The 22,124-nt window shown below is 49.6% G+C and overlaps 1 protein-coding gene across 1 annotated transcript in view; it reads right to left on the reverse strand.

The window, feature by feature from the left end:
- The window catches only part of CACNA1B (calcium voltage-gated channel subunit alpha1 B), a 308,761-nt gene that overhangs the window by 159,386 nt on the left and 127,251 nt on the right, over positions 1 to 22,124 (reverse strand). The window contains 1 exon segment of the mRNA XM_032708038.1: positions 9,272 to 9,375. Within this exon segment, the coding sequence (XP_032563929.1) occupies positions 9,272 to 9,375 (104 nt within the window).

Genomic DNA, 22,124 nt, shown 5'->3' on the forward strand with positions numbered 1-22,124 from the left:
CATCCAGCAGATTCTTCCTCCAGGAGATGAATTTGCTCTGCAGGTTCAGATCTCTGTGTTTGGTGTTCCTGGAGAACATTAAACCCTTTATAAGGGGAAGCCTCTGCAGGATGCAACAAAAAAAACCCAACCCCTTTCTGACTGTGACTGTTTCTGCAACCCAGGACACAAAGCCTTGGCTGTGCTAAACGTTTATTTTACCTTCTGCAAAGCTGTTCTTTGAAAGGCAGGGCCAGTGAGGGAGTCCAGCAGAAAGAGAGGGAGCCCATGGAGAGGGTGCAGGAGGGAGATGGGAGTGGGAAGAGAGAAAAGCAGGAGCTCAGTGTCCTGGATGAGGATGCAGGAAGAGCCTGAGGACCTGCTGAGCGTCTGGGGGTGATGAGGGGGCAAAGCTTGGGGGGCTGAGCAGGGACAGGGGACACCAACTTCCCTCAATTCCTGAAGCATTTTCCTTCAACAAGCTGCACTCCATCATCACCAGGGACTCTCTGGACTCTTTCAGAGGTGAAAGGGCACAACTCAGCCCACAACACAGCTCAGAGAGCCTGGAGGGCTGCAGGGAGGCAGCAGCAGGAGAATAAAACCCCTGCAGGGATGGTGTCCTGCAGGCCAGCCACCTCAGAGGCACCAGCCTTCAGGGTTTCTTACTAAAACTCCTGAAGGAGAGGAGGAAAAACAGCCTAAGCAGGGGCTGGAATATTCACAGCAGCACACAGGAGGTGAGGAACAGGGGGAAGGGGTGGGGAGAAGAGGGAGAGCATCATTCCCTGCAGTGCACAAACCTGGGAGGATGCTGGGGAGTTAGAAATACACTGTTAGAGCTTAGAAAAATACACTGTTTGGCTTAGGAAAGAAAAATATAGACACATCCAGGAGTAAATAGACAAACAGGGCATTTTCCAGCTGCCTGGACATGAGGCATCATGGCCCAAAGCTGGGATGATGCAAATCCATGAGGACATGGCTCAGCTGTGTTCAGAACTGGCACCTAGCACCCAGAAGGGCTGGAAAATAAATGAGAGGAGATCAGCCAGGACACTGATTTCTTCCCCACAGCATCAGGTGTCTTCACCACAGTAAAGGAGCAGGAGGAGCTCAGGACGAGCTGAGGTGTGGCTGTTCTCACCCCCAGCCCAAACCCTCAAATGCAGAGAAACCTGCAGGCAGAACTCAAAATCATTTGCTGCCTCTGACTTAGTGCTCTGAAAATATGAATAGAAATGAAAAAAGGGTATTTTTAAATCACTGGTTTTAAATACCTCTCGAAATCAGGGCCAGGGCACCACTGAACACAGACAAACCACACTGATTTGTGATGGGGTTTAACCCACGTGGGACACAAAGAAAAAGCAGGAAAATGCACCTCATTTGGGCAAGAAAAAATTCTGAGGGAGGTGAAAGGAAGCACATCTCAGGGGCACAGGGAGACCACCCAAAACTGCTGGGATGAGGCGAAACCAAACAGCTGATTCACCTGGAAGCTGTAATTTCTTTAGGATTTCTTTGTGCTGGTGACATTTGGTGCCTGTAAGATGTTGTTTTCGTGCCCATAAAGGCAGTTTGCTGAGCAGTCAGAGTTTTGAACCTTGCTATTAAATAAGGAAAGCCCAGAGAAGGACAGAGATTTCTTAGTGCTGAGATGACAGAGCTCTGTGGCTCATCATCCACCCCAGGCTGTCTCATCTGCTGCAAAAAATCCCAAAGAAATATGTTCTATGTTTCTATCCCACCTGGAATTACAGCCAGCCAAGATCCCACTGGGCATGATCATGTCCAGACTGAGCCCAAACACACAGAGCCAGCTGGCTGAGCTGTTGAACCCATCCTAATATCCTGCTCAGGAGTAAGGACTGGCTCAATCAATCCTACACAGACAGAGCAGCTTCTGCTTCCTCCTCATTGCTCTAAAGAGGTGGAACACACAGCTCTCCTCAGCCAGCTGAGGGAGGATGAAAGCATCACCCAGGGATTGATCTCAGCACCAAGCCAGGCTTCACAGACACTTTTATCACTCAGCACAGCAAGGAGATGCTTCAATGCAAGCTAGATATGGGATATGTCTTGTATTTCTAGAAAGAGAAGAGGAACAGCACAGAGGTGAAGCCTGCAATTCATCTTCCTCCCTTCTTTTGTCTTTAAGTTCTGGCTTGTGCCCATTTTACTTTGATTGCCCCTAATCTGATCTGAATAGCTGCCAGTGCCACAGCAGCAAGGAGGCAGCAGCAAAGTGAGAAAAAGGAGCTCAAAAGCACCATTTATCTCCCAGCATCATCCTGTTACAATTGTTGGCTGAACCTCTGGCTCTGTTCAGAAAGTTTCCTCCCCTGAGTCAAAGCAGAAGCCCCAGGAAATTCAAATTTAGGTCTCCTGTGTACCATTCCTATATTGCAGGCTTTAATTTCCATTGTGGTTTAGCAGAAGGTCAAAAAAAAAAGTCCAGCACTCCTGTACCAACCAAACCCACAAAAGAAGCAAAGGACCCACATTTAATAGGACATTTAATTCGGTGAGATGGAGCTCACGTGGAAAGTCACTGCTCCCCACATCTCCTGCAAGACAAACATCTCCTTCTCCCACATTTCATTTGTTAGGAAGAGTGATGAGCAAGAAAAAAAGGAAAAAAATGGAGAGGTTTTTTCTTCTGTCTTTCCCCCTTCTTTTAAAGCGTGGCCTTGGAAAAGGCTGAAAGCAAGGAGAAAACAAGCAGGATCTCATATCTTTCCATGATGCAGCTCTTCTGCTGCAAATAATTAACACCAGGCAAAGTCAGATCGCAGCAGGTAACTGGAACTGGGAACAAATTTGCAGGGAAATGAATGATTGTCCCTGTAATGAGGGAAGGAGGACAGAAGAACACTTTGCCGTTATGACAAATTAATCAGGCTCGTTCTTCCCCGGCCTCTGCACGGCCTGCAGGCCGGAGTTTTATGATCTCAATCTGGCACAAATCCTCGGGGTGGGAAAACCTGTCATGGAACTGAGCAAGTCACTGAGGCAGTGAGGGCAGGATGGGGCTGTGCTCCCCCCACAAAAGCCTCAGGGACACGAGGGACAGCACTGAGAGCCAGGGATTTGGGAGAGTGTTTAATGGGACTGGGCCCAGAGAGCATCCACGCTGCAGATTGCTCCAAACAGGCTGCAGCAGGGGTTAAATTAATTGAAGAATGAAAGCCCTTTTTCCCTGCCCCTTGTTCCCCTGCAGGGTGCCAGCACAGCCTGTGGCTCTGTCCCTTGCCAGGCTCCTGCTGTCACAAAGATGCTGCATCCATTCAACCTCTCTGCCCGCAGTTCTTACCCCAGGTGGGCTCAGAAGACACGAGGCAGGTGTTGCACATCCCAGGACAGAGCAATACCTGAGCAGGGAACCCCCCCCAGGCCCTGTGGTGCCTCTCCACACCGGGTTCTTGCAGCTGAGTAAACCTCAGGAACAACCATTACTCTTCACTGGCTGGGCTGGGAATACCTCAGGCTTCACCATAAATATTTGAGGACATGACAAGCAGCATTTTTCACACTGCAGAGACACAGACTCTCCATATCCAAATGCATCATTCCCAGGCTGTGCATTCCCTGTGTCTCCAGCCTGGGTGCTCCCCACTGCTGTGGGAAGCAGTGCCAGGAAGCACTTAGCCTTGAAAGAACTTCAATCATCTTCCTCACAGCATCCCATGATAACGTTTATCCTCTTTGTGTGCTGGAATCCAAAGCATCAAACCAAACAAATGTGAGGTACAGGATCCTCTTATTAATGCCCCACTCGACACCCAAGCAGCAGAAAACTCCACAATCCCAGAAGTTTATGGGAGAAAGGTGCTGGTTGGGCTGAGAGGAGGCTGAGGGCTGGGAGGGGAACAGTAGCAGGATGAGGAAAACAGCGTTGGAAGTTGCTGCTGAGGGAGGGAGCAGTGGGAAGCCAAGGTGTGAGTGGGGTGGGTGCCCATCCCAGGATGGCAGGAGCTGCCCGAGCAGGAAACCAGGACAGAGTCAGGGAACAACGAGTGTTGGGCAGCACTTCTCAAACACCAGGGGTGTTTTTCCCTCCTCACAGCAAAACTGTGCAGAGTACCATAAAAAATTCAGCAGGGTCATCACAGGGCATTTTCTGGCCAGAATCAAAGCCACATCCCCTGACATCCCAAAAGCCAACAAGCCTGGGCTTCAGGAACACAGGAAGGCATCCAGGGTCAGTGGCTCCTGGCATGACTTGCACTCAGAGCATGCCTGTGGTGCCACCAGAGGCAGCCAATCTTTTCCCATGGAAAGGCTGCATTCCCTGTGATTGCTCTATTCCCTTTATTGTTGCCTGGGTCACAAATAATCTGGTAAGAATAAACACCCAGCACAGTCTGCACGAAAAGATGTTTCAGGAAAAATGTATTACAGATACAAACCCCTGAAGATTTTCACTGCTGCTGAACTGGGCACCTGACAAAATGTAACCTCAGTTTCTGGGAGTGCCCCAGCTTTCTGGAGCAAAGATAGCATAGATTGTCATGGTTAAAACAGAGAAATAAAGTTAAGGGTAGCTTTTTAGTGTGACCAAGACCTGGTTCATCCTTTGGGGAGGGTGGATGGATGGTTAGGTAGAGCTTCAACCAAGTGTCTAATCTCCTAATTTCACCTAATTTGTAATTATTTATTTTTATCATTTCTCTTTTCCTTTTTTCCTTTGTCTATCTGGGGTTGGGGAGGTGTCAGGCTCAGGCAGTCACCCCAACATGCTTCCCAGCACATGGATGGTTCACAAGGAGAAGCAAACGAGCCTTCTGAGTGTTAATAATGTCAAAAGGGAGAGAAATCTCTGCTCCTGCCTCTGCTCTTCTGGCCCTGCAGAGCCCTGAGCTCTCACATCAGCTCTGGCACTCGGTGAAAGCTCCCCCAGAGGAAAATAATATGTATTTTTCTGCTCTATTGGTTCCTGCAGGACTGTTGGGTTTTATCAGCTCACGGAGCAAAGAAGCACCAGAGGAGGAAAACAGAAAGTGAGGGGGAATATAAAGGAGGAACTGAGAGGAAAATCCCTCTCCAGGGACACTGCTCCACAGCACATGGGATGCTGTGTCCTGCTGGGAGGCCCCAAATCTCCCCTAAACAACCAACCAGGCAGCTGCTGGATTTTAGGAGCTTGACTGCACCTCACTTGTGCCCCTCTGAGCACTGCAGCGCTCCAGGAAAACCCTCAGTTCCTCCAGGAAAACAGCCCAGCCTGTATTTGCTTGTGCTGGGCAACCTGGCAAAGGGGATCTGCTCCCAGTTTGCCCAGTCAGAGCCCACCTCTGGCACCGGGCTGAGCAGGCACAGCCCAGCACCCACTGCAGCTTGTGAAAGGACATGGACAGCCCAACACCCCCCTTGTGCCACCAGAAATGAGGTGTTTGCAACAACCCCCCATTTCCTTGGATCACTGGGAAGTCTGGATTTTCAGACTGGATATTCCCTCACGCAGGGAGGGGAGAGGAGCAGAAAGCAGAGCTGTTCTGGGAGGGTGTTAATTATTAACCAAGAACAAGAGCACTGGCAGGGTTTGCTGAGCTCACACGAGGAGGACACGCTGTTCAGCACCAGGGTCCCGTGGAAGCTGAATTATGGACTCAACATGCTTTTAATTACCTTTAGCCAGGTACTCAGGGTGCTGGCACAGTAACTGCAGCCTGACATTGGGGGTTATTTTTATGATATGTTTTCACCAACACTTCCCCATCTCCCTGTCACTTCCCTGCCTTTGCTTTGATTACAGAACCACAGAATCACAGAATCACTGAGGCTGGAAAAGAGCTTTAAAATCACTGAGTTCAATTGTCAACCAGCACCACCCCCATGGTCACCACTGAACCACGGCCTCAAGTGTCACATCCACAGATTTTTTTTCACCCTCCCAGGGGTGCTGACTCCACCACTTCCATGGGCAGCCTGTTCCAAGACTTTCCAACCTTTTCCATGAAAACATTTTTCCTAATATCTGACCTAAACCTCCCAGGTACAACTTGAGGCCATTTGCTCTCGCCCTGCCCTCTAATTCCAGAAGAATCAGCAGAGGGGAGAGGTTGTTTGCTCTTTCTTTCAAAATGAGTATCATCTCTTCTTTGACATTTTGTGAGCAGATGACACTGGGGATCTCAACCAGGTCCATCTCCCTCCACAGCTCAAACAAAGAAAACCAGGAGCTCAGCTCAGTTATTTCAGGTATCTGCTGGGTGTTGACATGGCCTCACAAATAACCAAAGGCAGAGCATTCCTTTCAGATTTATGGCCAAGCTCTCTACAGCCCAGTGTTAGTAGGAAGCTCGATAACTTCTCCCCATTTCAGATTTAGGCCAGGTTGGACAGGGCTTGGAACAACCTGGGCTAGTAGAAGGTGTCCTGCCCGTGGCAGGGGGTGGAAGGAGATGAGCTTTAAGGTTCCTTCCAAGCCAAACAGTTCTGTGATTCTGGGATTAATTAAATTGCCATAATCTGTGATGGCAACTGCACATCTACTACAGAAAGCTGTAGCTTCCTCTTTGCCCGTTGAGGAAAAAATATACAGGGAAAAACAGCTCAAAAATAACAACAATGGAAAACAGGAGCTGGACTCAATGGTCACTGTGGGTCCCTTCCAGCTCAGGGTGTTTTATGATTCCAGCAGGGTTTCAGTGCAAGGGGACAGTAATGAAGATCACACAGGAGCTTAGGGAAGTGGGGAGCTGACCTCAGCTTTGCAGTTGTTTCCTGGGGGTGTCACATCCCCTGGTTCTCCCTGCTGTTCCCTCTCTGCAATGTGTGGAGGAGGAGAGCAGAGTATTCCCCCAGGATCCAGTACAGTGACATTAAAGGCTGAGGTGCACAGATCATGAAAATAAGAAGCAGCTGAGTTAATCCTGTTCATGGGCTATTTGTAGAATCCCTAACCCCAAATCAACTTGGGTTTATTGCAACAGGAGTGTGGGGCATTGCCAAGAGTCTCTGCTGCTGGCACTTCCACTGGGATGTGGATGGTTCCATGACCTGGAGTGAAACTGGACCCTGTGGAAGTCAACATGCCAATGACCCTTTCTCCCTGCAGAAAGCCCTGTAAAGAAAAACCTCCAGCAGAAATTCATCTTTTATGGTGCTGTCTGGGGCTTTTGGCTGCAGAACATGGAACCACAGGACACACATTAACAGGGGATAATTGGTTTGAGCAGGAAAATATACAAGAAAAAAATAGATTAAAAATGAGGATCACTGAAAGATAAAAAGGAAAAGGTGTTATTTATCATGCACCAGAACTGTCTCTACAGTATCAAAGTGGCTGATCTTCTCAGGCACAGGGTGTGACTCTTGGGGATGCTCCCATGCAGGGAGGGAGGAGTTGGACTGGATGATCTTTGGGGGTCCCTTCCAACTCAGCACGTTCTGGGATCCTGTCACACAGTGACAACAGTTTCTGTCTTCCATTTTCCTGGTGCCTTTTCATCACCATTTCATTCAGATAGAGAATCACAGCATGGTTTGGGTTGGAAGGGACCTTAAAGCTTATCTCATTCCACCCCCTGCCATGGGCAGGGACACCTTCCACTAGCCCAGGTTGCTCCAAGCCCCGTCCAACCTGGCTTTGGACACTTCCAGGGATGGGGCAGCCACAGCTTCTCTGGGCAACCTGTGCCAGGGCCTCCCCACCCTCAAAGGGAAGGGGTTTTTGTACCCACTTTCCTTCCCTGCCCAGTAGCTCCAGGCCCACCAGGAGCCTGCTGAGCCCTGTGCTCACACCTGAGCTGGGCTCTTTATTCCCTTCAGCCTCTCCCCAGGAATTATTCCAGGCAAGGCCATCAAACCACTCTGCCAAAAACAGAAATTAAAAGCTTTCCTCCATGAAGAAGAAATTCCCCTCATCACCACTAACAAAGGCAGAGCTGGTGCACAGAGCTACATTTTTAAGAGAAGATTCCTATTTATCTGATATTCATATTTTGCCCTGAGCAACAGGAGGCTTTCAGGAGAGTCAGACACCAAACCCGTTTGAATCCAGCAGGAAGGAACAGGAGCCTGCAGGCTCCTGGTTTTGTTTTAAATCCCATGGATCATCCCAGTCACCGTGGGCTGACCCCAGTGTGACAGAGGGAAGAGGAGGTACCTAAAGAACTGGTGTGGGTGCTCCCTTTAAATCATGAATCAGACAAGAAACTCTCCTCCTCAAAACAAAAGGATGTTCCATGAATGGCTTTGATCAGTTATTGATCAGGACAATTATTCCTGGATGTAGCAACAGCAAAGAGAGGACACACCCACAGACCTTCAACACAACTGCAGTGCTGCCTCCCTGCTCCTGCCGCAGCTTTGAGGATGAAAATAATTACAAAATAACACAATTTTGCATTAATATGTTCTTTGGAAAAGACTTTTCCTTCTCTGGTAGCTCTAAAAAGGAATAGCAAAGGTGGAGCACTGAAAGGCTTTTACCACACAGCAGCAACAACTCTTTTTTCTTCTCCTGCTGCCAAGAGCCAGAAAAAAAAAAATCTAGATCTTTATACATCTGTAGAGTCTCAATCACCTGCTTGATCTGAGAAGAAATGCTGTGCAAAATGAGAGCCTGCAAACCACTGAGATGAGCCGGGTTGTTAATTCCAGATCAAATTTCCCCACATGCTGGGGACGTTCCAGCTCAGCTGCAGACTTGGCAGCTCCGTTCCTGCAATGGTCCAAACCCAAAACTCAGATGCAACAACACCAAAACCTTGGCTGACCCCTGGGGTTTGAACATCAGGACACCAGTGGGTCCCCAAAATCCAGACATTGGTTTAAACAGGGAGAGATTTAACAAAAGAAAAAAACCACAAAACATCAGCACCAAAAAACCAAATGCCCAAAAAACACCTGAGATCTTTTAACTGCCTTTAGCTTGAGCTTCCCCTTCCCCTGTGCTGCAGTTACACCAAGTGCATTATCCACACTTCCATGTCCAGTTCCAGCATTATTCTGGCACAGGGGGTTCCTGGTGGGGGTTCAGGGTGACACAGGAGTGTTGGCTGCACAGGCCCAGGTCAGTGGAATTCCAGGAGTCCACTTAACACTTGGGTCTGGATTCAGAATCATCTCAATTAGTGATTATTCACCAGCTCATCCCCATCCTAAGGCTCTACAGTCTTACAGAAATATCCCACTGCAAGCAGGGAAGGAAAAGTGGGAAGAGGGATAATGCACAGTGGGATGTATCACCCAGCTCTCCCAGTTACATCTTCCCACTCAAACCAACACATCTTCCCTTTTCACACCCAGGTGGGGACAAACAAGTCATTGGTGTCCTTCTTACCCTGATAAGACGCCCAGCACCAAGTTGAGCATGAAGAAAGAGCCAATGATGATGAGAGGGATGAAGTAAAGCCAATTCCAGGTATTTCCTGCAGCGTCGTTTGTCTGGAAACAAAGAAAAAGGGAGAGACAAAACCAAATATTAATTCACCTCAGAAACAAAACACCACATGGAACCTGCAGGGCAGAGGGCAGGAAAGAGTCCCCTTGAATTTCCTGGGCTCATCCACCGCTGGTGGTTGGTTCTGGTGTGTTCACCAGCTCAAATGCCAGCAAAGGAACTGAGGGACCAAGCAATTGTCCCACCACCCACAACACGATTTGTCATCAGCTCCCGGGAGAAGATTCATCCGATGCCTCTGGACGTGACCTGGATGAGGGGATCGAGTGTCCCCTCAGTCAGCTGGCAGATGACACCAGGTTGGGTGGGATGGGGATGTGCTGGAGGGCAGGAGGGCTCTGCAGAGGGACCTGGACAGGCTGGATCCATGGCTGAGGCCAGCGGGGTGAGGGTCAACAGGGCCAAGTGCCAGGTCCTGCCCTTGGGTCACAACGACGACACGGAACATTCCAGGCTGGGGCAGAGTGGTTGGGAAGTTGGAAAAGGCCCTGAGGGTGTTGGTGACAGCCAGTGAATGTGAGCCCAGGTGTGCCCAGGTGGGCAAGAGCCCAGTGGCCCCTGGGCTGTGCCAGCAATAGTGTGGGCACAGGACCAGGGCAGTGCCCATCCCACTGGTGAGGGCACTGCTGGGGCACCTCCAGTCCTGGGTTCAGTTTTGAGTCCCTCAGAACAAGAAAGACATTGAGGGGCTCCTTCCACGGAAGGGAACAGAGCTGGGAAGGCTCTGGAGCAGCAGGAGCGGCTGAGGGAGCTGGGGGGGCTCAGCCTGGAGAAAAGGAGGCTCAGGAGGGAACTTCTGGCTCTGCAGCTCCCTGACAGGAGGGGGGAGCCGGGGGGGGGTCGGGCTCTGCTCCCCAGTAACAGGCAATAAAACAAGAGCAAATGGCCTCAAGCTGCACCAGGGGAGGTTTAGTTTGGACATCAGGAGGAATTTCTTCCTGGGAATGCTTGTCCAGCCCTGGCCCAGCTTCCCAGGGCAGTGGTGGAGTCACCATCCCTGAAGGGATTTAAAAAATGCCACAGGTAGCTGTGGCCCTTGGGGACAGAGTTTAGTGGTGGCCTGGGCAGTGCTGGGGGATGGTGGGACTCCATGACCTTAAAGGCCTTTTCCACCCTAAATGATTCCACGGTTCTGTGAGTTCCACAGCTCCGGGCTGACCCCGCGGCGGGGCCAAGAGGCATTTTTAGGTGACCTGACTCTGGGCAGGCTTTTCCAGCAGCCTCTTCTCTCCCCACCTCAACCCTTCCCATCAGCATCCCGTTTCCAGGTGAACTGAGGTGGCACTGGGAGGGAACCACGGCCCTCCCTTCGGCTGGGCTGCAATTAGGGCCAGGGTGGCACCGTGCCCAGAATGGGCACACACAGACAAGGAGTCTGCAAGAAAACCAGGCGTCTTCCCAGGGATTGCAGCTCCAAACCTGCTCACTCAGCACTTCCCTGTCGCCAAACTCCATCCTCACTCCCTGAGTAAGCACCGGGGAGGAGGGAGGGGAGGGGAGGGGGTTTTAGGGTGTGACAAAGTTCCCGCATTCATCCACCACCAGGGAGCTCTTCAGGGAACTGCTGAGAAGGAAAATGCCACGTGGGCATTTAGTGAGTGCTCAGGAAAATGCAAATTCCTCTCCTGTGAGTGAAGAATGCGGCAATTGGAGGATCTGGTGTAAAGGAAGGGAATAAAAGAAAAGCAGAAAGGAAAGGCCCAAAAAAGAGAAAAGGGAAGTAAAAACCCAAAAGGGAAAGGAAAAAGGAAAGTAAAGGGGGAAAGGGGAAAAAGGGGGGAAGGGAAAACAAGGGGAAAGGGGATAAAGGGGAGAAGGGAAAACGGGGAAAGGGAAAAAAAGGGGAAAATGGGATAAAAAGAAAAAAAGTGGAAAGGAAATAAAGGGGGGGAAAAGGGATAAAAAGGAAAGATGAAAAGAAAGGAAAAGGAAAAGGAAAAAGGAAAATAAAAACCCAAAGGAAAAAGAAAAGTAAAGGGGAAAAGGGAGGGAGGGGGCAGGAAAGAAGAAAAGGGAAGAGGAAAAGAAAAAAAAAAGGAAAAAAAAAAATGGGGGAGGGGGGAGGGGGGGGAAGGAAAAAACCGAAAGAAAGTAAAAAGGAAAAGTAAAAGGAAAGTAACAAACCCCGAATGGGAAAAGGAAAAAAAGAAAGGAAAAGGGAGAAAGAAGGAGAAAGGAGGAAAGAAATCAAAAAAAAAAGGAAAAAAAAAGAAAGAAAAAGAGGAAAAAGAGGGGGGGAAGAAAAAGAAAGGGGAAAAGGGGGAAAACAAGGAAAGAGTCAAAGAAAGTAAAAGTAAAAAGGGAAGTAAGAACTCAAAACAAAAGGGAAAAAGGAAAGGAAAGGGGAAAAGGGAAAAAAGGGGAAAAAAAAGGGGAAAAGGAAAAAAGATGGAAAAAAGGGGGAGGGAAGGAAAGACCCAAAGAAAGTAAAAGGAAAAGTAAAAAGGAAAGTAAAAACCCAAAAGGAAAAAGGAAAAAAAGAAAGGAAAGGGGAAAGGGGGAAAAAAGGGAGGGGGGGGAGAAAAAAGAAAAAAGGTGAAGAAAAGAAAAAAAAGGTGAGGAAAAGAAAAAAAGGGGAAAACGGAAAGATACAAAGAAAGTAAAAGTAAAAAGGAAAGTAAAAACCCAAAAGGAAAAAGGAAAGAAATGGAGAAAAGGAAAAAAAAGAAAAATAGGGAAAATTAAGAAAAGAAAAAAAGGGGGAAAAGGGGGGGAAGTAAGAAAAGGGGGGAAAAGGAAAGTAAAGACACAAAGAATGCAGGGGAAATGGGAGTAGAAACATGAGGAAAATGGGAGCAGGAACAGAGGGAAAATGGGAGTGGGACCCCAGGGGAAGCTCTGAGCAGCCCAATCTCCCATTATGGTTGTGGAAGCCTTTTGCAGTCCCTGTCTTCCTCTGCCTTTTGAGGTGAGCCCCAGAATATCCTGAGTTGGAAGGGACCCCCAAGGATCATCGAGTCCTGCTCTATCCCACCCCAGCAGTGCCAATTCTTCATTCCTGTTTTGTTTTTCCATTCCCCTCTCTCTGTTTCCAGCTCTTTCCTTTCCCTCTTCTCCTGCCCTGCATCTCCACAGGTGGGTTTGGAGGAAACAAGGACACTCATCCTCATCCTGTTTCCCCAACACAGGAGGGAAGAAAGTGCCAATGATGAGGAGAGGGATGAAGTAAATTCCAGGGATTTCCTGCACAGAGAAAAAGGGGAAGTGGGGAAGTGTCTGGGAATGCTGTCCTGGGATTACCAGAGCAAAGCCAGGTTTTATATTTGGAGGCTGTTCTTCAGTTCCCATCCTGTCAATGGTTGGAGCAAGTGGAACCCACTCAGTGAGGACTCAGTGATCCTGGTGGGTCCCTTCCAGGATATTCCATGGTTCTCTGAGGCCTGGAATTGCTGTCAGCCACACAAGGGGGGTGCAGAGCCAGCCCATGAGGAGGAGCTGGAGGAAGGAACAGATGGGAGAAGGGAAACCACATAAACATGCACAGGGAGTGCAGCAGGTCCATCGCTGCCAAAGGATCATTTATCATTTATTTATTTATTCATTCGAGGCCCAAACTTGGCGACAGATCCACAATTCCGTGCTGCCATCAAAGCCCCTAAAAATGAAATGTGCTGAAATACAGCTAATTAACCAGCCTTCTCTGAGCCTCTGCTGGGTTCCCTCGTGCTCAGGGCAGGGCAGGGACTTGCTGTGCTTGCTCTGCCTCGCTCACAAGTATCCAGGACAAACCAGACCTTGGAGACCGTGACAAACACCAGGTAAAAGTGTCAGCAGAAACCTCTCCTGAGACAGCAGAGCCTTCATGGATGTGAAACATCTTTCCCAGTGCTCCCAAATGTGCTTGAACCCAATCACAGTGTAGAGTACATAGTATATGCTACTGTGAGATGCTTTCATGACTCAGACCTGCTTCCTGCCAGGAAAAGCAAACTCTTCTCCCCAGGGAAAGCCCTCAGAGGCCACAGAGCCTGCCCTGAGCCCTCCACCCACAGAGCCACCAGGGTCTGGGCTGTGGCCCAACTCCAGGCTGGCTCATTAAGCAGGACAAGCCAAGAGATCAAATCAATTTTTTGTGTTCCAGCTCCAACATTTCACTGGTGGAAGGCCTGGCTGGCTCTCAGGGTTACCTGAGCCTGACCACAGGTCTGACCCGAGAGGGAGGCAGGAGAAATGAAACACTGGACGTGTTGTGCCAGAGTTACATCCAGAAATCCACTGATCTTTCACTGCTCCTGAGCCACCTGGGTAGAAAGAGCAGCAGGGCCTTCCCCAGCACCCCCTGAGCAGTGCCCACACCAAGCCTGGCTCCAGGAGCACCCCAGGCATTGGGATGGAAAGCTCAGTGTCCCTTAAACCTGACAGCACAATTCTCCCAAAGCAAGGTGCTGCAGAGGGAACCTGAGGCATCTGAGGGACAGTTTTGGGGTCACAGTGGAGACCCAGAGGTCTGTACCTCAAGCATTTAAAACCCATACAAACTCTTGAGCCCCTGGAATGCTCTTCCCAACAAGCCCAGCTGCCATGGCTCCCTCTGCCCAACCTCTGCTCAGCTCTCAGCTGCTTCCACCCCCTGCCCTGGCACTTGTATCAAGGTGCACCCACCATGCTAAGCCTGACCTAAATCCCTAAAAACACCCTTCCAGCCTCTTCCATGGCACTCTGCTTCAGTACCCACCTGCAGCCTGCTGCCTGTGCTCAGCAGGAGTGCCCAGCTCACAGCTGGATGCCAAGGGACAACCTGTATATGTTGGCTTCAAGCACCTGAGGGCTCTGTCCTGCCTCTGCTGCAGCCCCCAGAAGATTGCTGGCACCCCCAGCAGTGCCAGCACAGCCACCCCTCGAGGTGCAGACCCCAGTGGGTGAACAGGGTCATTTATCCTGAGTGGAGAAGCTGAAAGGCTTCTGTCCTGCAGGGAGATGAGTACCCTGAGCTCCTGACACAGCCAAGGGAACAGGGGGTGCTCCAGCAAAGCACAGGTCCCACCACCAAGCCTTTTGTGACTTCTCCAACACCAGGATTGCTCCTCACTTTTGTCTCTCACGCCCAGAGCTGTGGGGCCCCTGCTCCCTGTGCTGATGAGATGGCAGCTGTGTCTAATTATTAATTCATTTCAAGATATGTTTGGAAACAATCCACTTGAAAGCAGCCGAGTGCTGTTTGCACTGTGCTGCAGAGACCAGGGATGCTCTGGTGGCACTTTCACCTTCCTCTCTGCAGCCCTGGCCCTTGCCCACATGCCCAGGGAGGCAGAGCCCACGTGCCTGGATGCCCCAGGATGAGCATCCCCATCCCTGGAAGTGTCCAAGGCCAGGTTGGATTTGGGCTTGGAGCAACCTGGGCTAGTGGAAGGTGTCCCTGCCCATGGCAGGGGTGGGATGGGATGAGCTTTAAGGCCCCTTCCAACCCAAACCATCCCATGATTCTTGTGTTGCTGGAGTTTCTTGCTGCTGCAGGACCAGAGCTCCTCTGCCAGCACCAAAATCCCTTTGTGGGAGCTTTTGCTTTGACTTTGGAGCTTCCAGTGAGAACTTAAGGGCAGCATTTACAAAAAAGTGAAGTCACAGACCATCCCACCATGAGGCAGCACCAACCTGAGTGACAAATCCCACAGGATCCAGGCTGGTCCTGCAGGCAGATCCCCAGCTGGGCTTTCCTGGCTGTGCAAAGATGCTGCTTTGGGCTTTCAGGAACCCTTTGAGACCCAGAGTTACTCCATTTTATTACCAACAGAGCAACAAAACAACTCCCTGTGCCTCTGAACAGGGAGCCATTCTGCTGCTTTCACCTGCTTTTTCTTTCAGCCACTTTTAACAGGAGCAGATATTTCCCCAGGTCTCCCAATAAGAAATTCTACCACCACTTTACATTGTCCTTTAATGTGCAAGACTAACAATTAAGAGGCTAAACATAAATGTTTGCAGAGTGGGGATCAATAAAGCAGAGGTATAATTTGACAGATACAGCCAAAGCTGAAACACCACAGACCATTATCTCCTTACTATGTTTTTAATCAAAATGTATGGTACACCTAGAGTTTACTCACTTGAATCTAATCAAAGGCAGAGCTTGACTTATTTGGGGCAATTAAAGGGTAATATTCCTTTAGATAAGTGCTTTTGCATCGAGGGAAACTCTCAGCTGCCTTCAAGAGATGAACTCTCTTTACCCTCCCTCTGATTTTTCACAACTCACTCCTCACTACTTCTGTTAATTAGAGACACTATTTATGGCTGATTTATTTCTATTCTTATGTTTAGGTGAGCACAGAAATTACCAAGAATAAAATCCAAACTATCCAAAGCCTGTACAAGGAGCACAGGGCAAGCCCTGCCTCACCCAGCACATTTTCCCTGGGCACTGAATAACCCCTGTTGGGCTCTTCATCAGAGACACACAGACCTTGCACAAGGAGAGTTAAGGGCAGAACACCCAAATTTGCTGAGAAAAGCCATCCCAAGTTCAATCTGTGGAGTCAGGGATGACCTGCTCTGATCACAAGGTATTCCCACACTCCAATGACATTGAAACCAGTCAATTCTCTGGGATGCTGCACAGTCCCCATCACTGTAATATCCCAAAGTGTCGCTTCTGGAAAGGGCAAAGTGCTTTCACAAATGGAGAATGAGGCTCCCAGGCTTCATATGAACGCCAGAGAGCAGGTTTAGATGGGATATTGGGAAGAAATCCTTCCCTGGGAGGGTGGGGAGGCCCTGGCACAGGTTGCCCAGAGAAGCTGTGGCTGCCCCTGGATCCCTGGAAACGTCCAAGGCCAGGTTGGATTTGGGGTTGGAGCAACCTGGGCTGGTGGAAGGTGTCCCTGCCCAAGGCAGGGGGTGGAACTGGATAAACTTTAAGGTCCCTCCCAATCCAAACCAGCCTGGGATTCTTGAAATCAACTGAAAACAGGAGAGAAAACCGATTTTTTTAAAAAAGTTTTACATCTTTTAAGTCTTATGTAGCCTTTCTCACCCAGAAACACCACCAAGGTGGTGAGGTGAGGAGGTTTCTGTTGTTGTCCCCAGCTTTACAGAAGGGGAAATGGGGTCACAGCCTCCATCAGAGCAGCAAGAGAATTCCCACCTCTCACGTCCTGGCTCAATGTGCTGGTTCACACAAAATATCAGAATCTGCAAAAAAAAAGCCTTTGCTTTTTCTTTCCAGTTCCAGTTTAAACACAACCTTGGCCCAGAGTCAGCCCAGTGACTTTGGTCCCTGACTGTGAGAGGTCCCAGTCTGTTTGCAGAGAGCCCCTGGAGCTCAGCTCTGAGGTGACACAGCAGCCACTGACCTTTGGGAGCCAAATCCAGCTGGCAGAGGCCCATTTCCAATGGATTCCCAGGGGTTGTACCATCCCAGGGAGGGAGGTGACAGAGCCCCAGCCTCGTGTGCTCGTGTGTGGGAAGGGTTCATGACATTGGTGGTCAGTCCAAACTGGGTCCAGTGAGATGGGGCTGGACTGAGTTTCAGGTGCCCACCTGGAGCATCCTTCCCTCTGGGATCAGTGGGATCAGGGTGTTCAGAGCAGGTGCCACTGTGTGTAAAGGGGCTGAGTTACAATGGAAGAGTCCCAACCCAACAATCTGCTTCCACCCCCTGCCCTGGTGCTTGGATCAGGATGCACCCACCATGCTAAGCCTGAACTAAATCCCTAAAAACACCCTTCCAGCCTCTTCCATGGCACTCTGCTCCATTACCCACCCTGCGGCCTGCTGCCTGTGCTCAGCAGGAGTGCCCAGCTCACAGCTGGATGCCAAAGGACAATCTGTACCTGTTGGCTTCAAGCACCTGAGGGCTCTCTCCTGCCTCTGCTGCAGCCCCCAGAAGATTGCTGGCACCCCCAGCAGTGCCAGCACAGCCACAGGGGGATTTAGAGCCAGGTTAAAACACCCTTTCTTGTGGTTTTTTCTGCCTATGAATCCTCTGAGGAAAACTCCCTAGCTGGAGCTTTCCATGTCTGGTTATGGGGTGGACAAACCCTCAGGGAGCCTTGAGGTCCATGCAAGGTCCAGGTGACAATTTGAGACTGGAGATGTCCTACTCTGCCCCTGGAGCAGGTTCTAACTGAGCCTCCCGTGCCTTTTAGCTGGTCCCAGGTGGGTTTTGGACACCAGCAAAGATCTCATGGCAGAGGAGGGGTTTTCTGAGGGCCCTTTGGGTTGGGGTACCAGTTGTCTTGAGGGCCAGCAGTGGTAGGAAGAGCCTGCAGAGAGCCCAGTGGCCTCTGCACATCAAACCCTGACCTAAGTCCTGGCTTTACACCTGCTCAGGCTGAACTCTCTGGGAAGAAGGACTCCAGACTCCCAGAACATTTCCACTCCAACCATTATTCCTGAGAAAGTTCCTCTCTCCTCCCAGAAGGGCTTTGAGCTGTTCCACTCTTCCCTTCAGCCCACAAACACCTGACATCCCAGCCCTTTAGGACTCAAACTTTCCACCTTTTATTTCCAATGACAGGAGTCAGAAAGGCCCAGAGAGGAGCAGAAAGGAGCTAAAATTCTCCGGAGCACACAAATCCAAAGCTGGGCTTTCAGAGGAAAACATCCAAATGCATAAAAAAAACATCCCAAATACCAGAAGACTCTTGGTAAAATCCTTGAAACTGGCAGCATTTTAATTTTGCTACAATGCCACTGGCTGTGTATGAGCAGCTTTAACTACCACCACAACATGCAGCAATAATGTTAATTCAGCCAAGTTTCAATAGAAGCAAATCCTTCCCTTTGTTTCTCCCCTTACAGAGCTGGGGAGAATGAAAAAAGCAAAAGTGCTGATGTTTTATGCCTCCATCCAATAAATCAATAGTAAATATGCTAACAGGGCTTCTTGATAAAAAATTCATTCTCTCCCCAGCCCATGTGGATTCACTCAGCTGCTTTATTCATGAGTGTGCCTGCCTGGCACTGGCAAAGCTCTTTCACTGGCAAAAATAACAGGCTGGCCAAGGGACTCTACCTGTTTTTTAATGGTTTGGGGCTTTCCTTTGTAGTTCCTCCTCCCCTATCTTTTATTTTTAAACAGCTGTGGACTTGAATAATGAATGTCAACTCGGTGTTGGGAACAATGTCATGCACGTTCAAAATAAGGAAGGTCAGAACCAGGGTGGAGGTGCCCAAGAGGAAGAATTACCCCAGAAAACAGCTGACCAGCCCCCCTCTGAACCCCACAGTTATGGCACTGGAGCTGCCTGGAAGATAAGGAAGGTTTAAGTCCAGGTTGGAGTTGTCTGGAAGATAAGGAAGGTTTGAGTCCAGGTTGGATGGAGCTCTGAGTAACCTGGTCTAGTGGAAGGTGTCCCTGCCCATCTCAGGGGGTTGGAGTGAGATGATCTTTCAGGTCCCTTTGAACCCAAACCATTCCCTGATTCCATGAAGATGCATTTTACACATTTGAGCCCCTTCTGCAAGGTCACACAGGGTGTTAATGGCACAGTGACCAAGCAGAGCTGTATCTTTGCACCCAAACCATCCCATGGGTTACCTGCAGCCCCAAAGCCTTTTGTTGGGCTTAAATTCCTTATCTGGGACAACAGACCAAGGCACTGCCTTGCTGATGGGCACAGGTGACCCAGCAGTGCCAGGGGGCACCCACACCAAGCCAGACCCACTTACCCCAATGTCCTGAAATGTCTAACAAAGATTAAACCTTCCCTGTCTTTCTTCAACACTCATCACGAAACTAAAAGCCACAGAGGTGGGACCAAGAAATTTCACCTCAGTGTGACTCAAGTCAAGATGCTCCAGGGGCAGCCAATTCATCCCAAAATCCAAGATATTCCCTGATTCACTGGTGCCTCACAGTCTTCAGTTTTCTCTTCTCTGAGCACACAGAGTTTCTCAGTTTCTTTTCTCTGAGACTTGTGTTTTCTGAGAGGGAGTACAAAGCACTGCCAGGTGCCCACACAAAGTGAGCTCAGAGGCTCCTGGGGGTGGGTTGTGCTGTTGGAGGAAGGGTTGCACCTTGAAAAACAGGGTCTGCTGCTAAATTTCAAATTCTTGGCCAGCAGGAGTGTTTCCCATGTCATTCCTTGCCTGGGAAAACTCATGTGGAAGTCGAGTTGCATTGAGAATAAATTCACTGCTCTCCTGATGTGCTTTTCTTGTAGCACAAAGCCAACCAACAGGGCTCCAGGGACCTGATGTCCTTCATTGAATCCCAGAGTCAACCAGGTTGGAAAAGACCTCTGAGATCATCTGGTCCAACCTGTGACCCAACCCCACCTTGTCACCCAGACCATGGCACTGATGCCACATCCAGGCTCTGCTCAAACACCTCCAGGGACGGGCACTCCACCCCCTCCCTGGGCAGCCCATTCCAAGGGCTGATCCCTCTCTCTGCAAACAACTTCTGCCCCATGGCCAACCTAAACCTGCCCTGGGGCAGCTCAAGGCTGTGCCCTCTTGTCCTGCTGCTGGTTCCTGGCAGCAGAGCCCGACCCCCCCCGGCTCCCCCCTCCTGTCAGGGAGTTGTAGAGAGTGAGAAGGTCTCCCCTGAGCCTCCTCCTGTCCAGGCTGAGCCCCCCCAGCTCCCTCAGCCTCTCCTCCCAGCACTTGTGCTCCAGACCCTTCCCCAGCCTCGTTGCCCTTCTCTGGACCTGCTCCAGCCCCTCCATGTCCTTCCTGAGCTGAGGGGCCAGAGCTGGGCACAGCACTCCAGGGGTGGCCTCCCCAGTGCCCAGCACAGGGGCAGAATCCCCTCCCTGCTCCTGCTGCCACACTGTTCCTGATCCAGGCCAGGATCCATTGACCCTCTTGGCCACCTGGGCACCCCTGGCTCATGTTCAGCTGCTGTCAGTCAGCACTCCCAGGTCCCTTTCTGTCCCCCCACTCTGTCCCAGTTCGTGGAGCTGCCGGGGGTTGTTGTGGCCACAGGGCAGGACCCGGCCCTTGGCCTGGTTGAACCTCATCCCTTTGGATTCAGCCCATGGATCCAGCCTGTCCAGGTCCCTCTGCAGAGCCCTCCTGCCTTCCAGCAGATCAACACCCCCCCCCTCCCCAATTTGGTGTCACCTACAAACTTGCTGATGGGACTCAATCCCCTCATCCAGATCCTCCATAGAGACATTAAACAGGACTGGGCCCAACACTGAGCCCTGGGGACACCACGAGTGATTGGCTGGTGAAGAGCCAAAGGTGTCCCTAAATATTCATCTTTCTGTGCATTTATAACACATAAATTCCCTTCCCTTCCTTTCCCTTCCTTTCTCAAACCTTCCCAAACCTTCCTTTCTCTTCCCTTTTCCCTTCCCTTCCCTTTCCTTCCCTTCCCTTTATTTGTTATAAATTTTATAACACATTTATAACACACATTTAGAGCTCTCTTCACTCTGGTTGCTCGTGGATCATGTACTGTTCAGACCAAAGCAGAGTTTTGCTGGTCTAGTGAGTAGGTGCAGGATAAACTTTTCCTCCCACTCAGCAGTCGCTGGGGCTGCAGCCCCTCAGTCAGCAGCACAGGGTCAGTCACATGGAGCCATTCCCAGAACATTCCAACAACCCAGGACTCCTTTGTTTTCTGACTCTGAACAGAGGGAATTGAGGGCCCATGCCCAAAATCATTACATTTAATGACAGCCCTAAGAATAATGCACAGGCTTCCTCATCATCTGAAATGCAGATCTGGATCCTGTCTGATTCTTCTTTTCCCTCAAAACTTCACCAGCAAAAGCTTGCCAAGGAGTATTCAAAGCAGAAAACTGGTTTAATTAATTAAAATCTCATATTCCATCGTATAAAATCCTAACAACAGGCTCTTACCCACCTGCATTCTGCAGCAGAGGGTGGGGATTGAGCAGAGTATTGATCTCTTTAGGTTTGGCCACCTTCTCATTCTGTCTTCTAAAGAAACTATTCCTCCAGCAGTACAGCTTCTCCTCTTAATTGTAAGTTTAATTATAAGCAGAAGTTTTTGTAAGTTAATTGTAAGCAGCAAATATCCTTGTAGGTACATCTCCAGCTCACAGAATGAGCTCAGAGGTCAGTCCCACAGATTCTGGAGCACAGCAAAGCTCCCCAGGTCCAACAGCCCTTTGTCAAAGCAAACCCCACTCAGAACAAGAGTCCAAAGCTGTTTTATCCCCCACTATTTTCCTGCTTCAGACAAAACAGAACAAAAACCACTTGGTCACGAACCTCTTGGCTCCATCTAAAGAGATTTCACAAGGTTTTCTGAAGACATTTTAAATAGAAAAGGACTGTCTGTGACAGGAAAGAAAAAAAAGAGATCAGAAAAGAGACTTTTCCTAATCACAAGCCTTGCCAGGTTGTTCCAAATTTAAATGAAAACTGCTGTGAAATTCCAAATTTAAGTGTGAAAATATTTACTACAGTGTAAATTCTTTAAGTCTGTAGAAAATAAAGAGACCAGCTCAGAGCTGCTCTGCTCTGTATTCAAGAGGCTTCACTGGGAGGGAATAACCTGGGAACTGGTTTGTTGTGATGAATTGCTTTCCACAGTTATGGGGCAATTTTCCTCCTGCAAGGGATTTGCAGAGCATTTGCTGGATTTTAGAATCCTAGAATAGTTTGGGTTGAAAGGACTTGAAGGATCATCTCTTTCCCAACCCCCTGCCATGGGCAGGGACACCTTCCACTAGCCCAGGTTGCTCCAAGCCCCATCCAACCTGGCCTTGGACACTTCCAGGGGCACACAAAACACGAGAAAGAATAAAAATGTTGCAGAAAAAAAAATATGGATTAAAAATTTCCTATTTGAAAGTCTCTGTAGCACCAGGAA

Source organism: Chiroxiphia lanceolata, chromosome 21, assembly GCF_009829145.1.
Source record: "Chiroxiphia lanceolata isolate bChiLan1 chromosome 21, bChiLan1.pri, whole genome shotgun sequence".
In the NCBI taxonomy this organism is placed as follows: Eukaryota; Metazoa; Chordata; class Aves; order Passeriformes; family Pipridae; genus Chiroxiphia; species Chiroxiphia lanceolata.